Genomic DNA, 16,093 nt, shown 5'->3' on the forward strand with positions numbered 1-16,093 from the left:
CTAGTATTTATTTTTAAGCAATGGCTTTGACTGGTGTAAACTACCAACATAAGGGAGTATTGGTTAGGCTATGCAGCAATTATAGAATAGAAGCAAGTGACATATGCTTTGCTTGCCTTAATACTGTGGTAGCAAATCTTATCCTTGATCAATACACAGTAGGGATCGGAGGTAAATTTCTAGTTTAGGTAATTTTCGCTGTCTTAGAAAAGAGAGCAAAAGAATGTCTTATAAAATTCTAGTTTAGCTACTTTTCGCTGTCTTAGAAAAAACAGAAAGCTACAAAGATTTTGCGACAAAATTTCTCTTTGGTACTACACAACCAGTTAGCTGAGTGGCTCAAAACTACTTTTTTCTCTCTGATAATTGATGAAACCACTGATTGTACTATTGATAAGCAACTAGCTATCATTGTAATATTTTTTAATGAGAAAGATCTAACACTTCATGTCAAATTATTAGACATGGTTAAGTGTAATGATGGATCAGCTGAGGGTCTGACTAACTGTATCAAACAAATCATTGTAGAAAAACTCGATTCCCTGGCTAAATATTGTTGGATTTTGTGCAGATACTACTAACGTCATGTTTGGAGCCAACAGATCTGCTTCAACACTAATGAAAGTCATGGTGCCCCATATCTTGAATGTGAAATGTTCGCACCATCTTATTCACTTATGTTCATCCTATGCATACTTGTCACTTCCCAAGACGCTAGAAGACTTGGCACAAAAAATCTATGCCTACTTTTCCAGGAGTGCTTCCAGGCGAGATGAGTATGCCAAATTTCAGGAGTTCTTTCAATGCAGAACACTCCCAATTCTTGCACCAAGACAGAACCGTTTGTTGTCCCTTCAAGCCTGCATAAAGAGGCTTATTGAGCATCGGGTTGCTCTGACTCATTATTTCATAGAAACCATGTTTGACGACCCAACTGCAACCAATAAACCTAATCTTGTCAACATAACAAAGCAAGTTGACAAAGCCATACCTTGAATTTATGGACTCCTCTCTCGGCCTCTCTAATGAATCTAACACAGTTTTTCCATCTGAGCTTCCGCATCTTCACTCCCTAAGGGCAAGTGTCAGCAAACTTGTCAATGATGTTGCGTCTAACTTCATGGATCTGGACTATATTCGCAGTGTTGGTTTGTATACCGAACTGAATCCTTACCTTTCAAGTGAGTACCTGCCGTTAAACCAGGTATATGCGGGAATAGCTGCAACCGATTCAATGCAAGAATTCGTAGATGCTCCAGAGCCAAATGATAATATTGATCTCTTTTACAAGTCTTGTCAAAACTACTATATAGTCCTAATCAAGCAGCTCCAAGACAGTTTCAAGTTTGAAGACGGAATTTATGACATTTTGGCTTTGGTTGAACCAAGAAATGCAAGAAATTTGAAGCCAAAATCTTTAAGACAACTATTTGCGAGATTTCATGTTCTAACTGAAAAGTGTTTCATCCAAAAAACGGACGTAGAATGGAGATCTAAGACAATGACCGATGTCACTGAGCTTCATTTGGGAGATGCCCAAGTTGAAGACCTGTCAGTCGAGCAGTACTGGATGAAGATATTTAGTCTGAAGACTCGTAGTGGCGAAATCAAGCACCCGAAATTGCGGAAGTGCATATCACTGATCTTTTCGTTACCCTTTAGTAATTTATCAGCTGAGCGTTTGTTTAGTCTCCTAAAATTAATCAAAACAGACATCCGAAATAGGTTCGAGAATGTCATATTAGTCTCACTTATTCGAGTCAATTACTGGTTGAAAAATGAAGATAAAACTTCATCAACTGTGAGCATACCGAAAGCTGTCGCTGGCTTCAAGATGAAAGCAAACGCTACGTGCGATGAAGTGCTGGAGATGACACTTAATTAAACTTTTTATGTGTTCTCGGTACTACTACTACTACTACTAACAACTCACCGCAGCACCAAGCCACCTGAGGCCTACACGGCTACGCACGCTCCTCTTCCGTCCCAATCTATTTAAAGCCTCCCTTTTTACACCCGCCCACGAAGTTCCCATTTCCTTTATATCTTTCTTTATGACGTCCTCCCACCCCAGATGAGGACGACCTGCTTTCCGTTTAGCCCTAGACGGTTGGCCGAAAACAACAATCTTCGGCAATCTGTCATCCTTCATCCGCACAACGTGCCCTAGCCACCTCAACGTTTCTTTTATTATAGCCCTAGAGAGCGGTATTGAACAACATTTTTTGTATAGCCTATTGTTTGAAATACGGTCAGTCGGTCAGTTTCCCTCCCCATTTCATTCCGTGGTCTTCCATTGCCTTCTCTGTGCTTCTTAAGACGAAGTCCATGAAAATAATCCATATAAAGGGGGATAGAACAAAACACAGTATAAATACAGATTTAAAACAAATCCAGCAGCTTGCCTAATTTTCTAACATAACAGCAGTAGTGTTATTTTCGTACATAGCACTAATCACTTTAATGTATTCGTCTGGTATACCATCGAAGGATAAAACCTTTACTAAAGCTCTTCTATCAACAGAATCTAACGCTTGCTCATAATCTTTTTCTTTTTTTCATTACTCCGTTGTGTAACCTTGTGTTATTTATGATGGGAAATAAAAACCATTCATTCAATCTATAAAACTGAGGACCAAAGGTGTTTGAAAACTCAGGCACTTCTCAATTATTAGCCTAAGAGTGAAAATTTGGTCGACACATCCTCTACCTTTTCTAAAACCGCACTGTTCTTCTTTTAAAACTTTGTCTAAGGCATCTCTCAGTCTAAAAAGTATCATATTACTAAGTAATTTACTACCTACAGAGACGAGACTAATTCCTCGATAATTGCCACACTCACTTTTATCACCTTTCTTATAAAGTGGCTTAATTAAGGTTTTCCTAAAATCGTTAGGTACTTCCCCTTTTTCAAAAATCCTGTTCATAATCTTCAGTAACTTATTTCTGACCTCAGAGCCACCGTATTTAAGAAACTCATTTACCACCCTTTCAGCACCTGGAGCGTTATTGTTTTTTAATCCTTTTAGTACTGTCGCTAATTCTTCCTCACAAAACAAATCTTCCTTCACATCCAAGGTATCACTAACTTTTTCATTTTCCTCTATATCTTTTCCTGCAAATCTATCTCGGTTAAGCAAATTCTCAAAATGTTCGGCCCATCTCTCTTTAATTCTTTCCTTCTCCCTAATTGTGGCCTCGTTCCTGTCTTTAACTGGGCCAAGTCCGGATTGAGTACTCAGTCTGAATTTATTTACATGCCTGTAAAATATTTTACTATTATGCCGCCAAGCTGCATATTCCAGATCCTCGGCAATTTTATCCATGACCTCCACTTTACACCTCCTTAGTTCATATTATAATGCTTTCTCCACTTTCCTTGCATTCCTTTTGTTTTCATATGATCTATCACTCAGATAATTCTTGTACAAGTCCTTTGTCCTTTCTATTAAACATAAAGCTTTTTCACTGATATTCTTAGCTACAGTTCCATCTTTCTTCCCTAAGTCCCCTTCATCAACTTCACAAATTATTTTTCTAAAATTATTCCAACCATCTTCCACATTATCAAATTTTAAACTCTCAAGTTCAGTATTCAACTGTTCTTGGAACTTTTCTCTCAAATTCTCATCCTGGAGTGTTCCAACATCATAATTTTTTGGGAGGTAGTTACCCTTCTGATATTTCAGCTTTAAATTAGCCCTTGACACTACTAGATGGTGATCTTTACTTTTAACATCAATAACAGCACTCCTATATACTCTAGTATCTTGTATTGATCCTGCCAGTCTTCGGTTTACTATAACATATTCAATAAGGTTTGCTGTCTTACCATCACGTGAATACCATGTTATCTTCTGAGCCATTTTATGACCAAACATCGTATTGGTTATAACTAGATTGTTATACCTACATAATTGCAAAAGTCTGTATCCTTTACTGTTTTCTATTCCTACACCAAATTTACTTAGGCTAGGATACCATCTATCCCTAGTTCTACCAACCTAGGCATTAAAATCTTCTAGTAAAAACATCATGTTTCTACCTGGACCCTGTCTATTTGCTCCTGTAACTGTAAGTAAAATTCATCATAATCACTAGTATCTCCGACAGTCGGTTTTACATGGGCATATACTACTATAACTGATACCCTGAACTTTTTAGCAATAAAGTGAGCAATTTGTATTCTATTATTAATACCTTCCCAGCCTGAACAAGACTTAGCAGCTTCCTTATTCATCATGAGCCCTACTCCCTGTCTATGTACCCCATCCTTCCTGCCTGAGTAAACAAATTCTATATCACCTAATTTCATGATTCCTACCCCTGGCATTTGAGTTTCTGAAACTCCTAATAAGTCCAGTCAGAATCGTCTGAATTCGTCAGTCAAAATGTCGATACGATGGTCATTTTTTAACGTCGTAACACTCCAAGTTCCAATTTTCATGTCCTTTAAATCATTGAAATTATGAAGTAAAAAATAACACTTTGATGCCGCGCTATGTATTTCGTGTAGATTGTATGGAAATCTTAGGCAAAATATCTCTTCTTTCTAGGGAGAAATCAGACCTAAAGACAGGGAATTTTAGGGAAAACTCATGTAAAAATAGGGAGAATTGAAATCGAAAAGTGGACACCCTGCATGTAAGCCCTTAGATGGTCCTAAAATAACATCTTCCTCTTTATTATTCGTCTAAAGAAAATGGGCATAGTATTTTAATTTGAAACCTGAAGTGAGAGTTACCATCTTTCAAGGCACGTCAGCTTTTCAATAATTATTGTGTCAGTAAAATTTGTACTTAACTGTAATTTGGCAAAAGATATATAATACTTTTGAGATTAAAAAACTTCAAACTACACATTGAATTTTCAAAATTGTTGCTATCAATAGATAGCTGTGAAATACATTTCACATTTTTTTTTTTTTTTTATTTATTTTTTTTTTTTTTTGCAAAATGTTTCCATTGCATTATGTTACAATTTTCAACAATTAGTAAGACTTGCAGCATGTGAAACGTATTGAATCGAAAAATAAAAGCATATTCAAGGAGTGTTTGGAATTGCCATAAAATGCTAATTCCTTTGATGTGCATGTTGGTATTGAAAACTCTCTTTCTCTCCAGTTCTGGTTGAACTTCCTTGAAGTAATGATGTTAGGGCTGTTTTGAAAATATTTTTTAGTTTTAAAGATTGTATTTTAATAGGATTTCTGCTATATTCGTTTGTTCTTCGGATGTTTATACAAGACATTTACAGCAAAATCTGATGTGTGCCAGAATCACTTAATTGGCTGATGTTTTTCTAAAGTTAGATGTGATTACAGGTCAAAGTGGACTTTTTCGTCTCAGAAAGAGCTGATATCTGAGCCATTCAGATGTCAAATTAATTCACTCATTGAAGTACAAAATAAAAGAAAACTTTTATCAGTGCGGATCCAGGGGGCGAGGGGGGGCGCGCCCCCCTAACTTAGTGTAAAGTAGTGTAATTTACTTAGTTAACGCAAATTTGCGTTAATTAAACTTGCTACTAACGCAAGTTTATTAGATCAACCTATTTTGCACCTCCCCCCTAAAAAAAATCCTGGATCCGCCCCTGCTTTTTATATAAGGTATATTCGTCTTAAATTAATACATTCTAATATCTGATATTCGATATTCTAACATCGTTTATTAAGTCTATTTAAAAGAACCGTCTAAGGGAACATGTGGATATAAACATTTATAAATCAATACGGTACTATATATCATGCAAATGTTTTAAATTTAACATGGATGATCTCAAGAATGTAGAAAGGATGTAGGATCCAGAGAATGTAGACCGGACTTGACTAATGTGGCTTCTGAACAGTCACTTTCTTACTGTTGAACGATTTTCTATCTACTAAATTTTCTTAGTCAACTCTTATTATTTTCATACTTTGTACAGTTACTCAGCTTGGTCGGTTCAAATAATTTCTTGAGCCATTCTTTTTCATTCGAAAGGAAGTCAAAAGAAGAAAAAGCAAGTGAAACTTCTAATCAAGATAGTGAAAAAATTAGAAACAGAATCTTAATATTTCAGATTCGTACCTTGAATATTTTCTTAAGAATCAAGTAGAACTTAACACCGCATTTTATGCAAACAAAACAAGGATGGATATAGCTTAATTGAAGGTGAGAAATAGTAAAACATTAAAACTACTTGTTCTTCAGCTAACCTTACTATGGGAGAGGTTTCAATTTTTCTCCCTTGCTATATATTCACACATGCATTTTATGGTTAATCTTACATATCTCTTAAGCTTACGTTAAATTATTGTGGCTTCTCATTGGCTTCATTAGGCTTCGAACTGACCTTTGTTCTAACAAAGTCAAATTCGATAAATTTGAAACAAACAAAGTTGAGTAACATATGCAACTCAGGTAATTGAAGATCACACTGGCTACACAGAACAAATGAAAAGCAAAAAATACTTAAAGAACAAGAGCCGAAGAGGCAAATTTTCCCTTTTTGCTTTTGATGCAAAAAGTTGGTTTCTTAGTTTCTCTTTTATTTCTTTTGAGTTGTTACTGGACTGTTTTGTTCTCAAAGAATTGAAGGTTAGTGTTTTATAATTTAGTACAGAAAATGGCTTGAAGAGGGTTCGTCCGGAAAAAATTTTGTATATCCTTTGTATATATGCATGTATAGTTTTTTTAATTGAAATTCAGAGATAATAATTGAAAATTTCAAAAAGAAAGCAAAATTAGAGATAAGAGCAAATAAATGAGTTAATTAAATAGATATCAAATTGAATAAAATGGAGATAAAAATAAGAATAGAGTTAAAGCCAACGATAAAAAAATACTTCTAGATTTCGAGATTTAGATTCTAGAACAATTTCCTGAAAATCTAGAAATGATATGGAATTTTGCGTCCTCAAATAGTTGTTTTAAATTTATACACAGATCCAATTGCAAATAATACTTAAGAAGTCTTATTTGGGGGCTAGGATAGTAGCCTAGAAACAATTATTTTCATTCTGTCATCCTTTATCCGCAAAAATTGCCCGAGCCATCTCAGCCTTTCTCTTATTATAGCCTTAGAAAGTGATATTGAACTAAACTATTCGTACAACCTACTGTTTGAAATATGGTCATTCAGTAGGGTAACAAAGACAATCCGTATGCAATTTTTCTGGAAAATATTTTGAGAATCTTCCTCCGTTTTTTGGAGCCCCTGTGCTTCAGAACCATACTTGACCATTGTCTCACTGCAGCTTCCAATGTTCTTATCTTGGTTCACAGACTTATCTGTCTATTCTTCCGAAGTTTTTTCAACTATGAAAAAAAAACCTGGACCTTGGCTATTCTACTTTTAACATCTTCACTGCACCCATCTTCTTTATTAATAATACTACCTACGTAAGGCAAGCTGTCCACTTGATCGATCTTGTTGTTTTTCAGCTTTTCACATTCACTTACTCCTAGCCTTAACAATTTAGTCTTTTTAACATTAATTTTGAAACCTATTTTAGCACCCTGAACTCGCAAAACATCTAAAAGTTTATTCATTTTGCTCATACTTTCATCTAGGATGCCTAAACCATCAATATAATCTAAGTCCAAGAGAGCTCTAATTCTCCAGAGTCTGTAGAAGCAAACTGTTCTTGTTAGAAAAAATTTTAATTTTTTTTTTTTGCGCATCAACTTTTAGAAGGATTTTCAACTTTTTGTGGACAGAGGAGTTGTTTACAGCTCCATAAAGATGATTTTCCCCCTTTTTATGAAAAGTCAATCAAATATGGAAAGGAGACTTATCATTTAATTTATTTTCATTTAGAAGAATACACTAAGTCAAAGCTCGAAACATGGATGCTGAAAGGATGAAGGATCCCCTAATATTAAAGAAATAACTGTACTTTGAAATATGATATCACAATTGTATACTTACCAGCAAAAAGATGCAGGGGGAGGCACATCTCTCAGGCCTCTTGAGGCTTGAGAAATGTGAGGCAGAGGCAAGAGGCAGAGCCTCTTGAGGCTATATTTTCCAAAGACCAACCCTCTTTAATATTTTTCACACCATGACTTAAAAAATTATTTTTAATTTTCCTGTAATCACCCTAATCGCCTCTCAATCCCTAATCCCTAATCGCCTTTCAAAATAATCTAATGGGTTTATATTTTTCTGAACTGATTACCATTTGAGAGCATAATTTGAATGTACAATATTTAGAAACTTTTCTACATAGGTTAATAGTTTAAAATGGTAGCAGTCAAACTCATATATTGGATAGAGTCTATTTGTTTTCATTTTTCACGTATGTCTTTGGTTTGATCGCAAAAAATTGTTATTTTTTCTTTTCTAAAGGGAAAAAAATAAATTCCTGACTTTTATAATCCTGGGATGGCAAAATTTCAATGATTTAGAAAACTTTCTGCTAAAATTTTGTATTGCGATGCCTCGAATTTGCAATTTGGCTTATTGCTTTTTAATAGCGATCCAACACGTGTACTCTGTTATCCTACGTCAAAGAGAAATCTATAACTATGCTTAATAGAGGGCTCTTACGTTTTCATGACAGTTGGTTTTCCACCATTTTCCAGAGAGACTTCAGAAAAATTTTCCAGTTTTCAGAGAAAAATGGCCCTATCTACTGCTCGGATCGTATCTACCGTTGCAAGACAGCTCCCTCGTGGAGTCCAAAAGGTATGTTGATTAAGTTGTTTTTAGTATATTTAGGCTATGTAATAGGATGTGTCTTCGAGGTAGGCAAGGTTATTTGGGTAATTTTACTAAAGATTGGAAAAAAATATGCCTTTGTCTGTTGGTAATATCCATGGCCTCCTCTGACCTGAATACTTTTAAGAAAAGAGCTGTTTGATTTTATTTATTACTGTTTCTGCATAATAAGGTAAAGTTCTACCAAATCATATTAGCCTATTGAGTTATGAATGAAGTTAAAACACCATTCTATGCATTTTATTAGAATTATTAAAAAAATATAATTAATTTCTATCGGAAATTATTTTCAGCCCCCCCCCCCCCTTTATCTACTTAACCCTGAATTTGTATATATAGGGGGGGGGGCTGAAATTCATTTCCGATAGAAATGATTATTATATTTGTAATCAGCATTAAAAAAGGCGGTAAAATTCTACTTTAGTTACTTTTGGCTATCTTGGAAAGGGGTTGGGTTAGGAAAATGAAGCTTTCAGGGATGGATGTACATGCTAAGGTTTGTCCCGGGAAGGTACTTTGAAGTACCTACCTCCATTCATCCCCCCTCTATATAATGGTAAATTACTGCACATTACTAGTTGTTTTTAACTCCTATTTCATCCTATATTACTATCATAAATATAAATCATTGCTTACCTTACACAACTTCTGCTTTTAACCTTGTTCATTAAAATATATTCCAAAATTCGGTAAAATTCTATTTTAGCAGCTTTTGATTATCTCGGAAAGTAGTTAGGTTAGGCAAATGAAACTTTCAGGGATGGACCTACAAGCCAACATATGTCACGGGAAGGTCTCTACAAGTAACCCCCTCCCTTCCTTCTCCCTCTAGTGGGTCCTGAAATTTGCCTTTGTGACAAGTCTATATCTAGGGTAAAAGACCTCTTTTTGGGAAAGAACACTTTTCTTTGGCATTTTAGAAAAATAGTAATGGGTTTTTGGACCACCCCTTTTTGCTACAACATGAAGCAATGTGAGGGCAGTAACAAGAACCCTGCCTTCTTGGTCAAATTTTCACCAATGATTTGTCAGCATAAATTGAAAATATGGTCTCTGTTTTGAAAAGCAATTGAAAAGAAAAACTATATTTAAATATTTGTGATTTATTGAATAAATATCAAGCAATAAAAGTTACATTTCTAGAATCAGAGGAAAATCAGCTTTCTGTTAATATATGAATAAAACTAAAACACTAAAAGAATTTATACATCAAAATAGGATAATTGGTATTTCCAAAAAGAGGTCCCTGCAGGTAAGTCAATAAACTAAAAATTTCAAGTCTCTGATCTTAAATAATCTGAATAATAACCATACTGATGCATAGCTTAGACTTTTAGCTATTCATTAATATGCCCAATCCTTCTCAATTCCTCTTTGGTAACAAGATGTGAGGGTTTTAGTTTTACATAATTTTGCTCAATTGGATACTGGTTTTTTACCCTATTGAAATTTTGACAAAACAAAATTTTCCCTTAATTTTCAGTTAGCAGTTTCTTTTTCTATGGCTTTAGTGCTGAAATTGCAGTTTCAGTTATTTGAGTACAATTTTAAACCACATCAATGTTTTTTTTTCAAAGTTTGGGATATTTATATAAATAGCTTTAAAACCTTATAAATCAGGCTTGAGCCAAGTTGTGAAGCTGAAAACAATTTTTTTAGTACTTCTTTTAAGCAGAAGATCTATTTTACAAGGTTTCACTTTTATAACACACAGGTTTTTAAAGGTCAGGACCCTCTAGAGAGAGAAGGAATGGGGGTATGTACTTCAAAATACCTTCCCGGGACATACTTTAGCCTGTAGACCCATCCCTGAAAGTTTCTTTTTCCTAACCAAACCCTTTTTGAGGATAGCCAAAAGTAGCTAAAGTAGAATTTTACCATAATTCCTTATATGCTAGAAAATGCAATTTAAGGTTAGGTGATTTGGTAAATTTCTAGTGGGCCATATAATTTAGCTAAGATGAAAGTGAAAATGTCATTTGATGCCTTTTTTATGCTCTTTCATAATTCAATAATTGCTTCTGGGGCTAGCTGTATCTTGAGCCCTTAAAGAGGCCCCAAAGGTATCTCATTGGTAAATTTTTTGCAGTTCACATTATTGACTTACAACTAAAGTAAACATACCACTTGATGCCTTTTTTTATGCTCTTTCCAAATATATTAATCATTTTTGTCAGAAGTGAATTTTATCCCCACCCCTATATATACCAGTTCAGGGTATATATTTGCACATTAGGGGGGGTACATCTTAAAATAATAACCAAATTTTTACTTTTGGCTATAATATATAATTTTTTATGAATCATGTTTTGGGGTTGCTTCCATTTTAATCAACTATCCCCAAATTTGAATTTAATCTAAGCTTAATTTTGTCTCATTAAGAGAGGAGGAGCTGCAATTTGTAAGAAGATTATATTTGGGAAAAGTTTTAAATAGTAAATCCACTTCTACCACAATTTTTTTTTTAATTCTATTGTTTTTATCTATGTATTTTCCTTCATACAGGGTTAATAATTGATCAAGCATTAGAAGTTGTGGTGGTAGGCCTAGGTATTTAAAAAAAAAAAAATCCAATGCCCTACTTTGAGTAGAATATCTATTCTGTAAAATGTCATTCCCTTACTTTTCCTAGACTGTAAAAAGATCCTAGACTGCAATTGAACCATGCAATCAAGCATGGACACCCACCAAAAATATTTCAGGGGGAAAGGCCCCAGAGTAGTAATGGTGAAGGGAGGAGGAGGGGAATACATTTGAAGATAAAAGGTTAGATGCAAAATAAAATTCTCAAGGAAAAAGAAAAGTACTTAATTTTTACCTATCAAATGAAGAAAAAATTCAACAAATTTTTAAATGGTGAAGATTCTTGGCAAAAAGATCAACTCCTCTAATTGGTACTTGTGTATTATACAGACAACACTCAAGAAGTGAAGCTAGGTTAATCCTAATGAAAAATACCAAAACATGATGAAAATATAATACTTTAGAAACAAATTTGGGCTATACATTTGCACATTAGGGGGGGATAACCTGACCTAAACTAACCTAACCCACAAATACCCCCCCCCCCTGTAATGTGCAAAATATATTGCCAAAATTATGTAATTCCAATGTATTTTATAACCTGCCACTTGTTTTCCACTGAGTGTAAGCTAATTGTTTCTTAATACAGACAGATAAAACCGGTTTGTTCTCAAGCTTCACACAGCATAAACTTGAGTGTTTGTGGTACACTACATAAGTACCCTTTAATCTACCACGCATTTCATTATTATGTATTTAAGATTAATATATTATGCCCAAAACCTAGAGTAAAGGAAAATAACACTCAAACTAAATTGCAGAAAATTAGAGAAAAGGGTATCATCTGAAAGGGGCCATTTACTTTTTGAGTAAAATTATGGTTATATTTTGAAAGAGCATAAACAAAGGTCTCAAGTGGTATGTTCATCTAATTTATAGCTTGATAATGAAAATGTCTCCATATTTATCACAAAATTCCCTCCCCCTCTCAGCATAGGTATCATGCTTTCCCTTTTTCATTTTAGAATAATTTTTCAATCTAACTCTCTTACATTTTTAGATATTTGAAGATTAAACAGAATAGCAAAAGAAAACAAAACTTGAATTTACAGTCCAGCACTAGCATAGGAAGGAAAGTCAATAATTCAATGATTTATGTCTGGTTTTTGATGCATAGTAAATAAATGAGACAAAAACTTTGGAAAGTAGTGAAAAAATTATGTCAAGTTAAGTGAAAGTGATAGTTACTAGGGGTGGATTGTCACTAGTGATAAATCACTAGGGTGGCAACTCTGAACAAAAGGGGATATTTGGGGAACCAATTTTTTTTTCAAGAAGACAGATTTTTGGGGAAATCCCTGAAAATTCAAGGATAGTAGAAGCACTGGTATTTTCAGACTAAATCTACCAACAAATTTTGCTAGGCTGTGAAAACTGCCAAGTAGCATTGCTACTATGCTACCCCACTTTTTGCCCAAAATATATCCAAATCAGGGTATATAGTTCCACATTAGGGGTGGGGGTAAAGTTCCTTTGCAACACAAATGAAAGTTATATTTGGATTCTGAATGCAATTAAATAAAAAAACAAGTTTTTTTTAACTGAAAGTAAGGAACAACGTTAAAACTTAAAACGAACTGAAATTATTCCGTGCATGAAAGGGGCTGTCCCCTCCTCAGTGCCTCGCTCTTTACGCTAAAGTTTTTCATTGTTTAAAAAAAAATAGAGTTGTTAGAAAGTCAAACTTCGGCGTAAAGAGCGAGGCATTGAGGAGGGGACAGCTCCTTTCATGCACAGAAGAATTTCTGTTTGTTTTAAGTTTTAACATTGTTCCTTACTTTCAGTTAAAAAAAACTTGTTTTTTTTTTATTTAATTTTTGAACATTTTTGAATTAATGCAGGTTTTGATTTTGGCTCACTGTACATGAATAATCAAAACAAAGTTTGAATATTAATTTTACTTTTATTTGGTTAAATGGCTTTCTCAAAACCTCCAATTTTATTTACAAACGTTTTTATTAGTAATAAATATACATAACTTACGAATTAACCTATGTAACAAACTTCTATATTCATATATTTTTAATACATATATTAGAGGGTTTGCCCCCTAGTCAATACCTTGCTCTTTAAGCTAGTTCAAATTTTGTTCCAATTCTTTAAAAATGACCCCTTAATCACAAATGCCATTAATTAGAATAAATAGCTCTTATGAAAGTACTAAATAATCTTTGGCTTAAAGAGTGAGGTATTGACTAGGGGGTGAACCCAATCATATATGTAATGTTTTCTGTCGTTTTAAGTTTTGATGTTGCTCCTTACTTTCAGTTAAAAAACTTGTTTTTTTTATATATATAATTTCTGATCTTTTTTTAAAAATGCTGGGAAATCCGGCGCCCCCTTCATAGGAATGTCCCTTCCCCCATGAAAACGTCCTTAATGGAAAGATCATCCCACATAACCCCCGACCCACTCCCCAACCCCCGCCCACCCCCCACTACCAGAAAAAATGTCCCCTGAAAATGTCTGTATACTTCCCAATAACCGATACTATATGTTAACATATGGGAAAATTCATAACTTTCAGCCCTTCCCCCAGGGACTTTGGGGGATTAAGTCATCCTAAAAGACACAGTATATTTTCGACCATGCTGAACAAAATGGCTATCTCAAAATTTTGATCGGGTGATTTTGGGAAAAAAATGAGCGTGGGAGGGGGCCTAGTTGCCCTTCCTTTTTTTGGTCACTTAAAAAGGGCACTAGAACTTTTAACTTCCGTTTGAATGAGCCACAGTTTATAGACAGTAAGCTTATCGCAGATAATTTCTGGTCTTCGGTCTCGGTGCGAACAAAAAGCTCCTCCCACTTGTTTCTGCCTTAGCGGATTAGTCTGTTATCGTCAATCACTGAGAAATGGTTGCCAAGTGCATTACATTCGTAATTGCGAAAGCAGTAAAAAACTTGGTGAGCCAGCCAAGTGGTTTGCAAGCGTCCCATCTCACAGGTATGAATTAATTTATATACAAATTATGACTTAATCTATTATTTACGTGGACTCAACTGATCGGCCTATGTAGGATTTTATAAAAAAAAAAGGGGGCGGGGGGTTGATGAAATTTGTGAAAATAAGGAATTTTTTCTTCTTCTAATAACTGGTGGGGTAGGTGTGATGGTTTCAGGGGCGGATCCAGGATTTTTTTAGGGGGGGCGCAAAATAGGTTGATCCGACAAACTTACGTTAGGAGCAAGTTTAATTAATGCAAACTTGCGTTAATTAGGTAATTTACACTACTTTAGACTACTTTACGGGGGTAACCCTCGCCCCCCCCCCTCCGGATCCGCCACTGGATAGTTTATAATTTTTTTTTTCACGTCGTGATATTTATTTTCTCAGATTGTAGTTCCTACGATATTTGAAAAATCTAGTTACCTGTTTTGGCGGAGAGCCTAGATAAGACTAGTTTTGTTTTCATATGAAATGGGCAGACCTTTCCTGAACTTTAAACAATAAACACCTCTGTTTGAAAATCTTTGCACTTTCTGAATTTAGATAGCTATAAGGGTTCCTGATTGAGACCAATTTTAGGACTTGGGTTCTAATTATTGGTTGTTGTGGTAAAAGTTTTGAGTTTGAATTATTGTAGGCTTCTATTTCTACTGATCTTAAGTTTAATATGGCCTTTACTATTCTTTAAAAAAAACTTTCTTTTTCGTAAAGTTTTCGTAGTATATATATATATACGTGTACAAACAGCTCCTCTCATTTGATCTGCCATCAGCGGTCCAATTACCCTGGAACACGTATTTTGGCAGAAACTTTCTCAAAATGCCTTTGAAACCAACTTGAGACTTCGAAACCTATTTTTAATTCCTAAAAACATCTAATAATAACATTACACTACTAACTACCGATTTTCATGTATGTATTGGAATAAATTAATTTAAAATTAGTTTCTTCAAAATTAGTGTTCCAACGTTGAAGCCAAGTTTCGCGTCCAAGAGAAATCTGACTTGTCTACCCGCGAAACGATCTGATAACGCCTATGTTTCTATCTGCAAAAACGTTCTCCGGAACACTCGCACCCCTGTCCGGGTTTTTATAATGGGAGAGATAGAGAATGATCATACTGCTAATTCTATAAACTGTGGAATGAGCCCTCCCACGATATTCTAGGACCACTGGGTTGATACAATCACCCCTGGGGAAAAAAACAAACAAATAAGCACGCATCTGTGATCTTTCTTCTGGCAAAAAATGCAAAATTCCACATTTTTGTAGATAGGAGCTTGAAACCTTTGCAGTAGGGTTCTCTGATACGCTGAATATGATGGTGTGATTTTCATTAAGGTTCTATAAATTTTAGGGGGTCTTTCCCCCTTTTTTTGAAAATCAGCAAAATTTTCTCAGGCATGTAACTTTTGATGGGTAGGACTAAACTTGATGAAACTTATATGTTTGAAATCAGCATTAAAATGTGATTCTTTTGATGTATCTATTGGTATAAAAAATCCGTTTTCTACAGTTTTGGTTACCATTGAGCTGGGTTGCTCCTTACTTACAGTTTGTTACCACAAACTGTTTGATTCAGGATTGCACATTGGGAGGGGGAGGGGGTTATATACTCAGTTAATATATAGGTTAATCCAATCTTCTTAATTCCTAGAAATCAGAAAAAGGTTGAAATACTAGCTTGGGGATACCTTCCCAGGTAACTAGAATTTTACCAAACACACTACTCTATTCCTTTTTTTTAAGTTCTTTCTAGTCAATTTGCAGAATAGCAGCTCTCCAGAAGGAGACACACTAGAACAAAAAGAGACATTTTTAGATTGTTAATTTCCTGTTTTTCTTATGATTTGTCATTCT

General features: G+C 34.7%; 1 protein-coding gene across 1 annotated transcript in view; it reads left to right on the plus strand.

Moving 5' to 3' along the window:
- The first annotated feature begins 8,536 nt into the window (after positions 1-8,536).
- The window catches only part of blw (ATP synthase subunit alpha blw, mitochondrial), a 37,518-nt gene continuing 29,961 nt past the window's right edge, over positions 8,537-16,093 (plus strand). The window contains exon 1 of the mRNA XM_089107022.1: positions 8,537-8,670. Coding sequence (XP_088963148.1) covers positions 8,539-8,670 — 132 coding nt within the window. The 5' untranslated portion in view covers positions 8,537-8,538. The remainder of the gene's footprint in view (positions 8,671-16,093) is intronic.

Source organism: Artemia sp. Qi Xiang Cuo, chromosome 21, assembly GCF_049724085.1.
Source record: "Artemia sp. Qi Xiang Cuo chromosome 21, ASM4972408v1, whole genome shotgun sequence".
Classification (NCBI taxonomy): Eukaryota; Metazoa; Arthropoda; class Branchiopoda; order Anostraca; family Artemiidae; genus Artemia; species Artemia sp. Qi Xiang Cuo.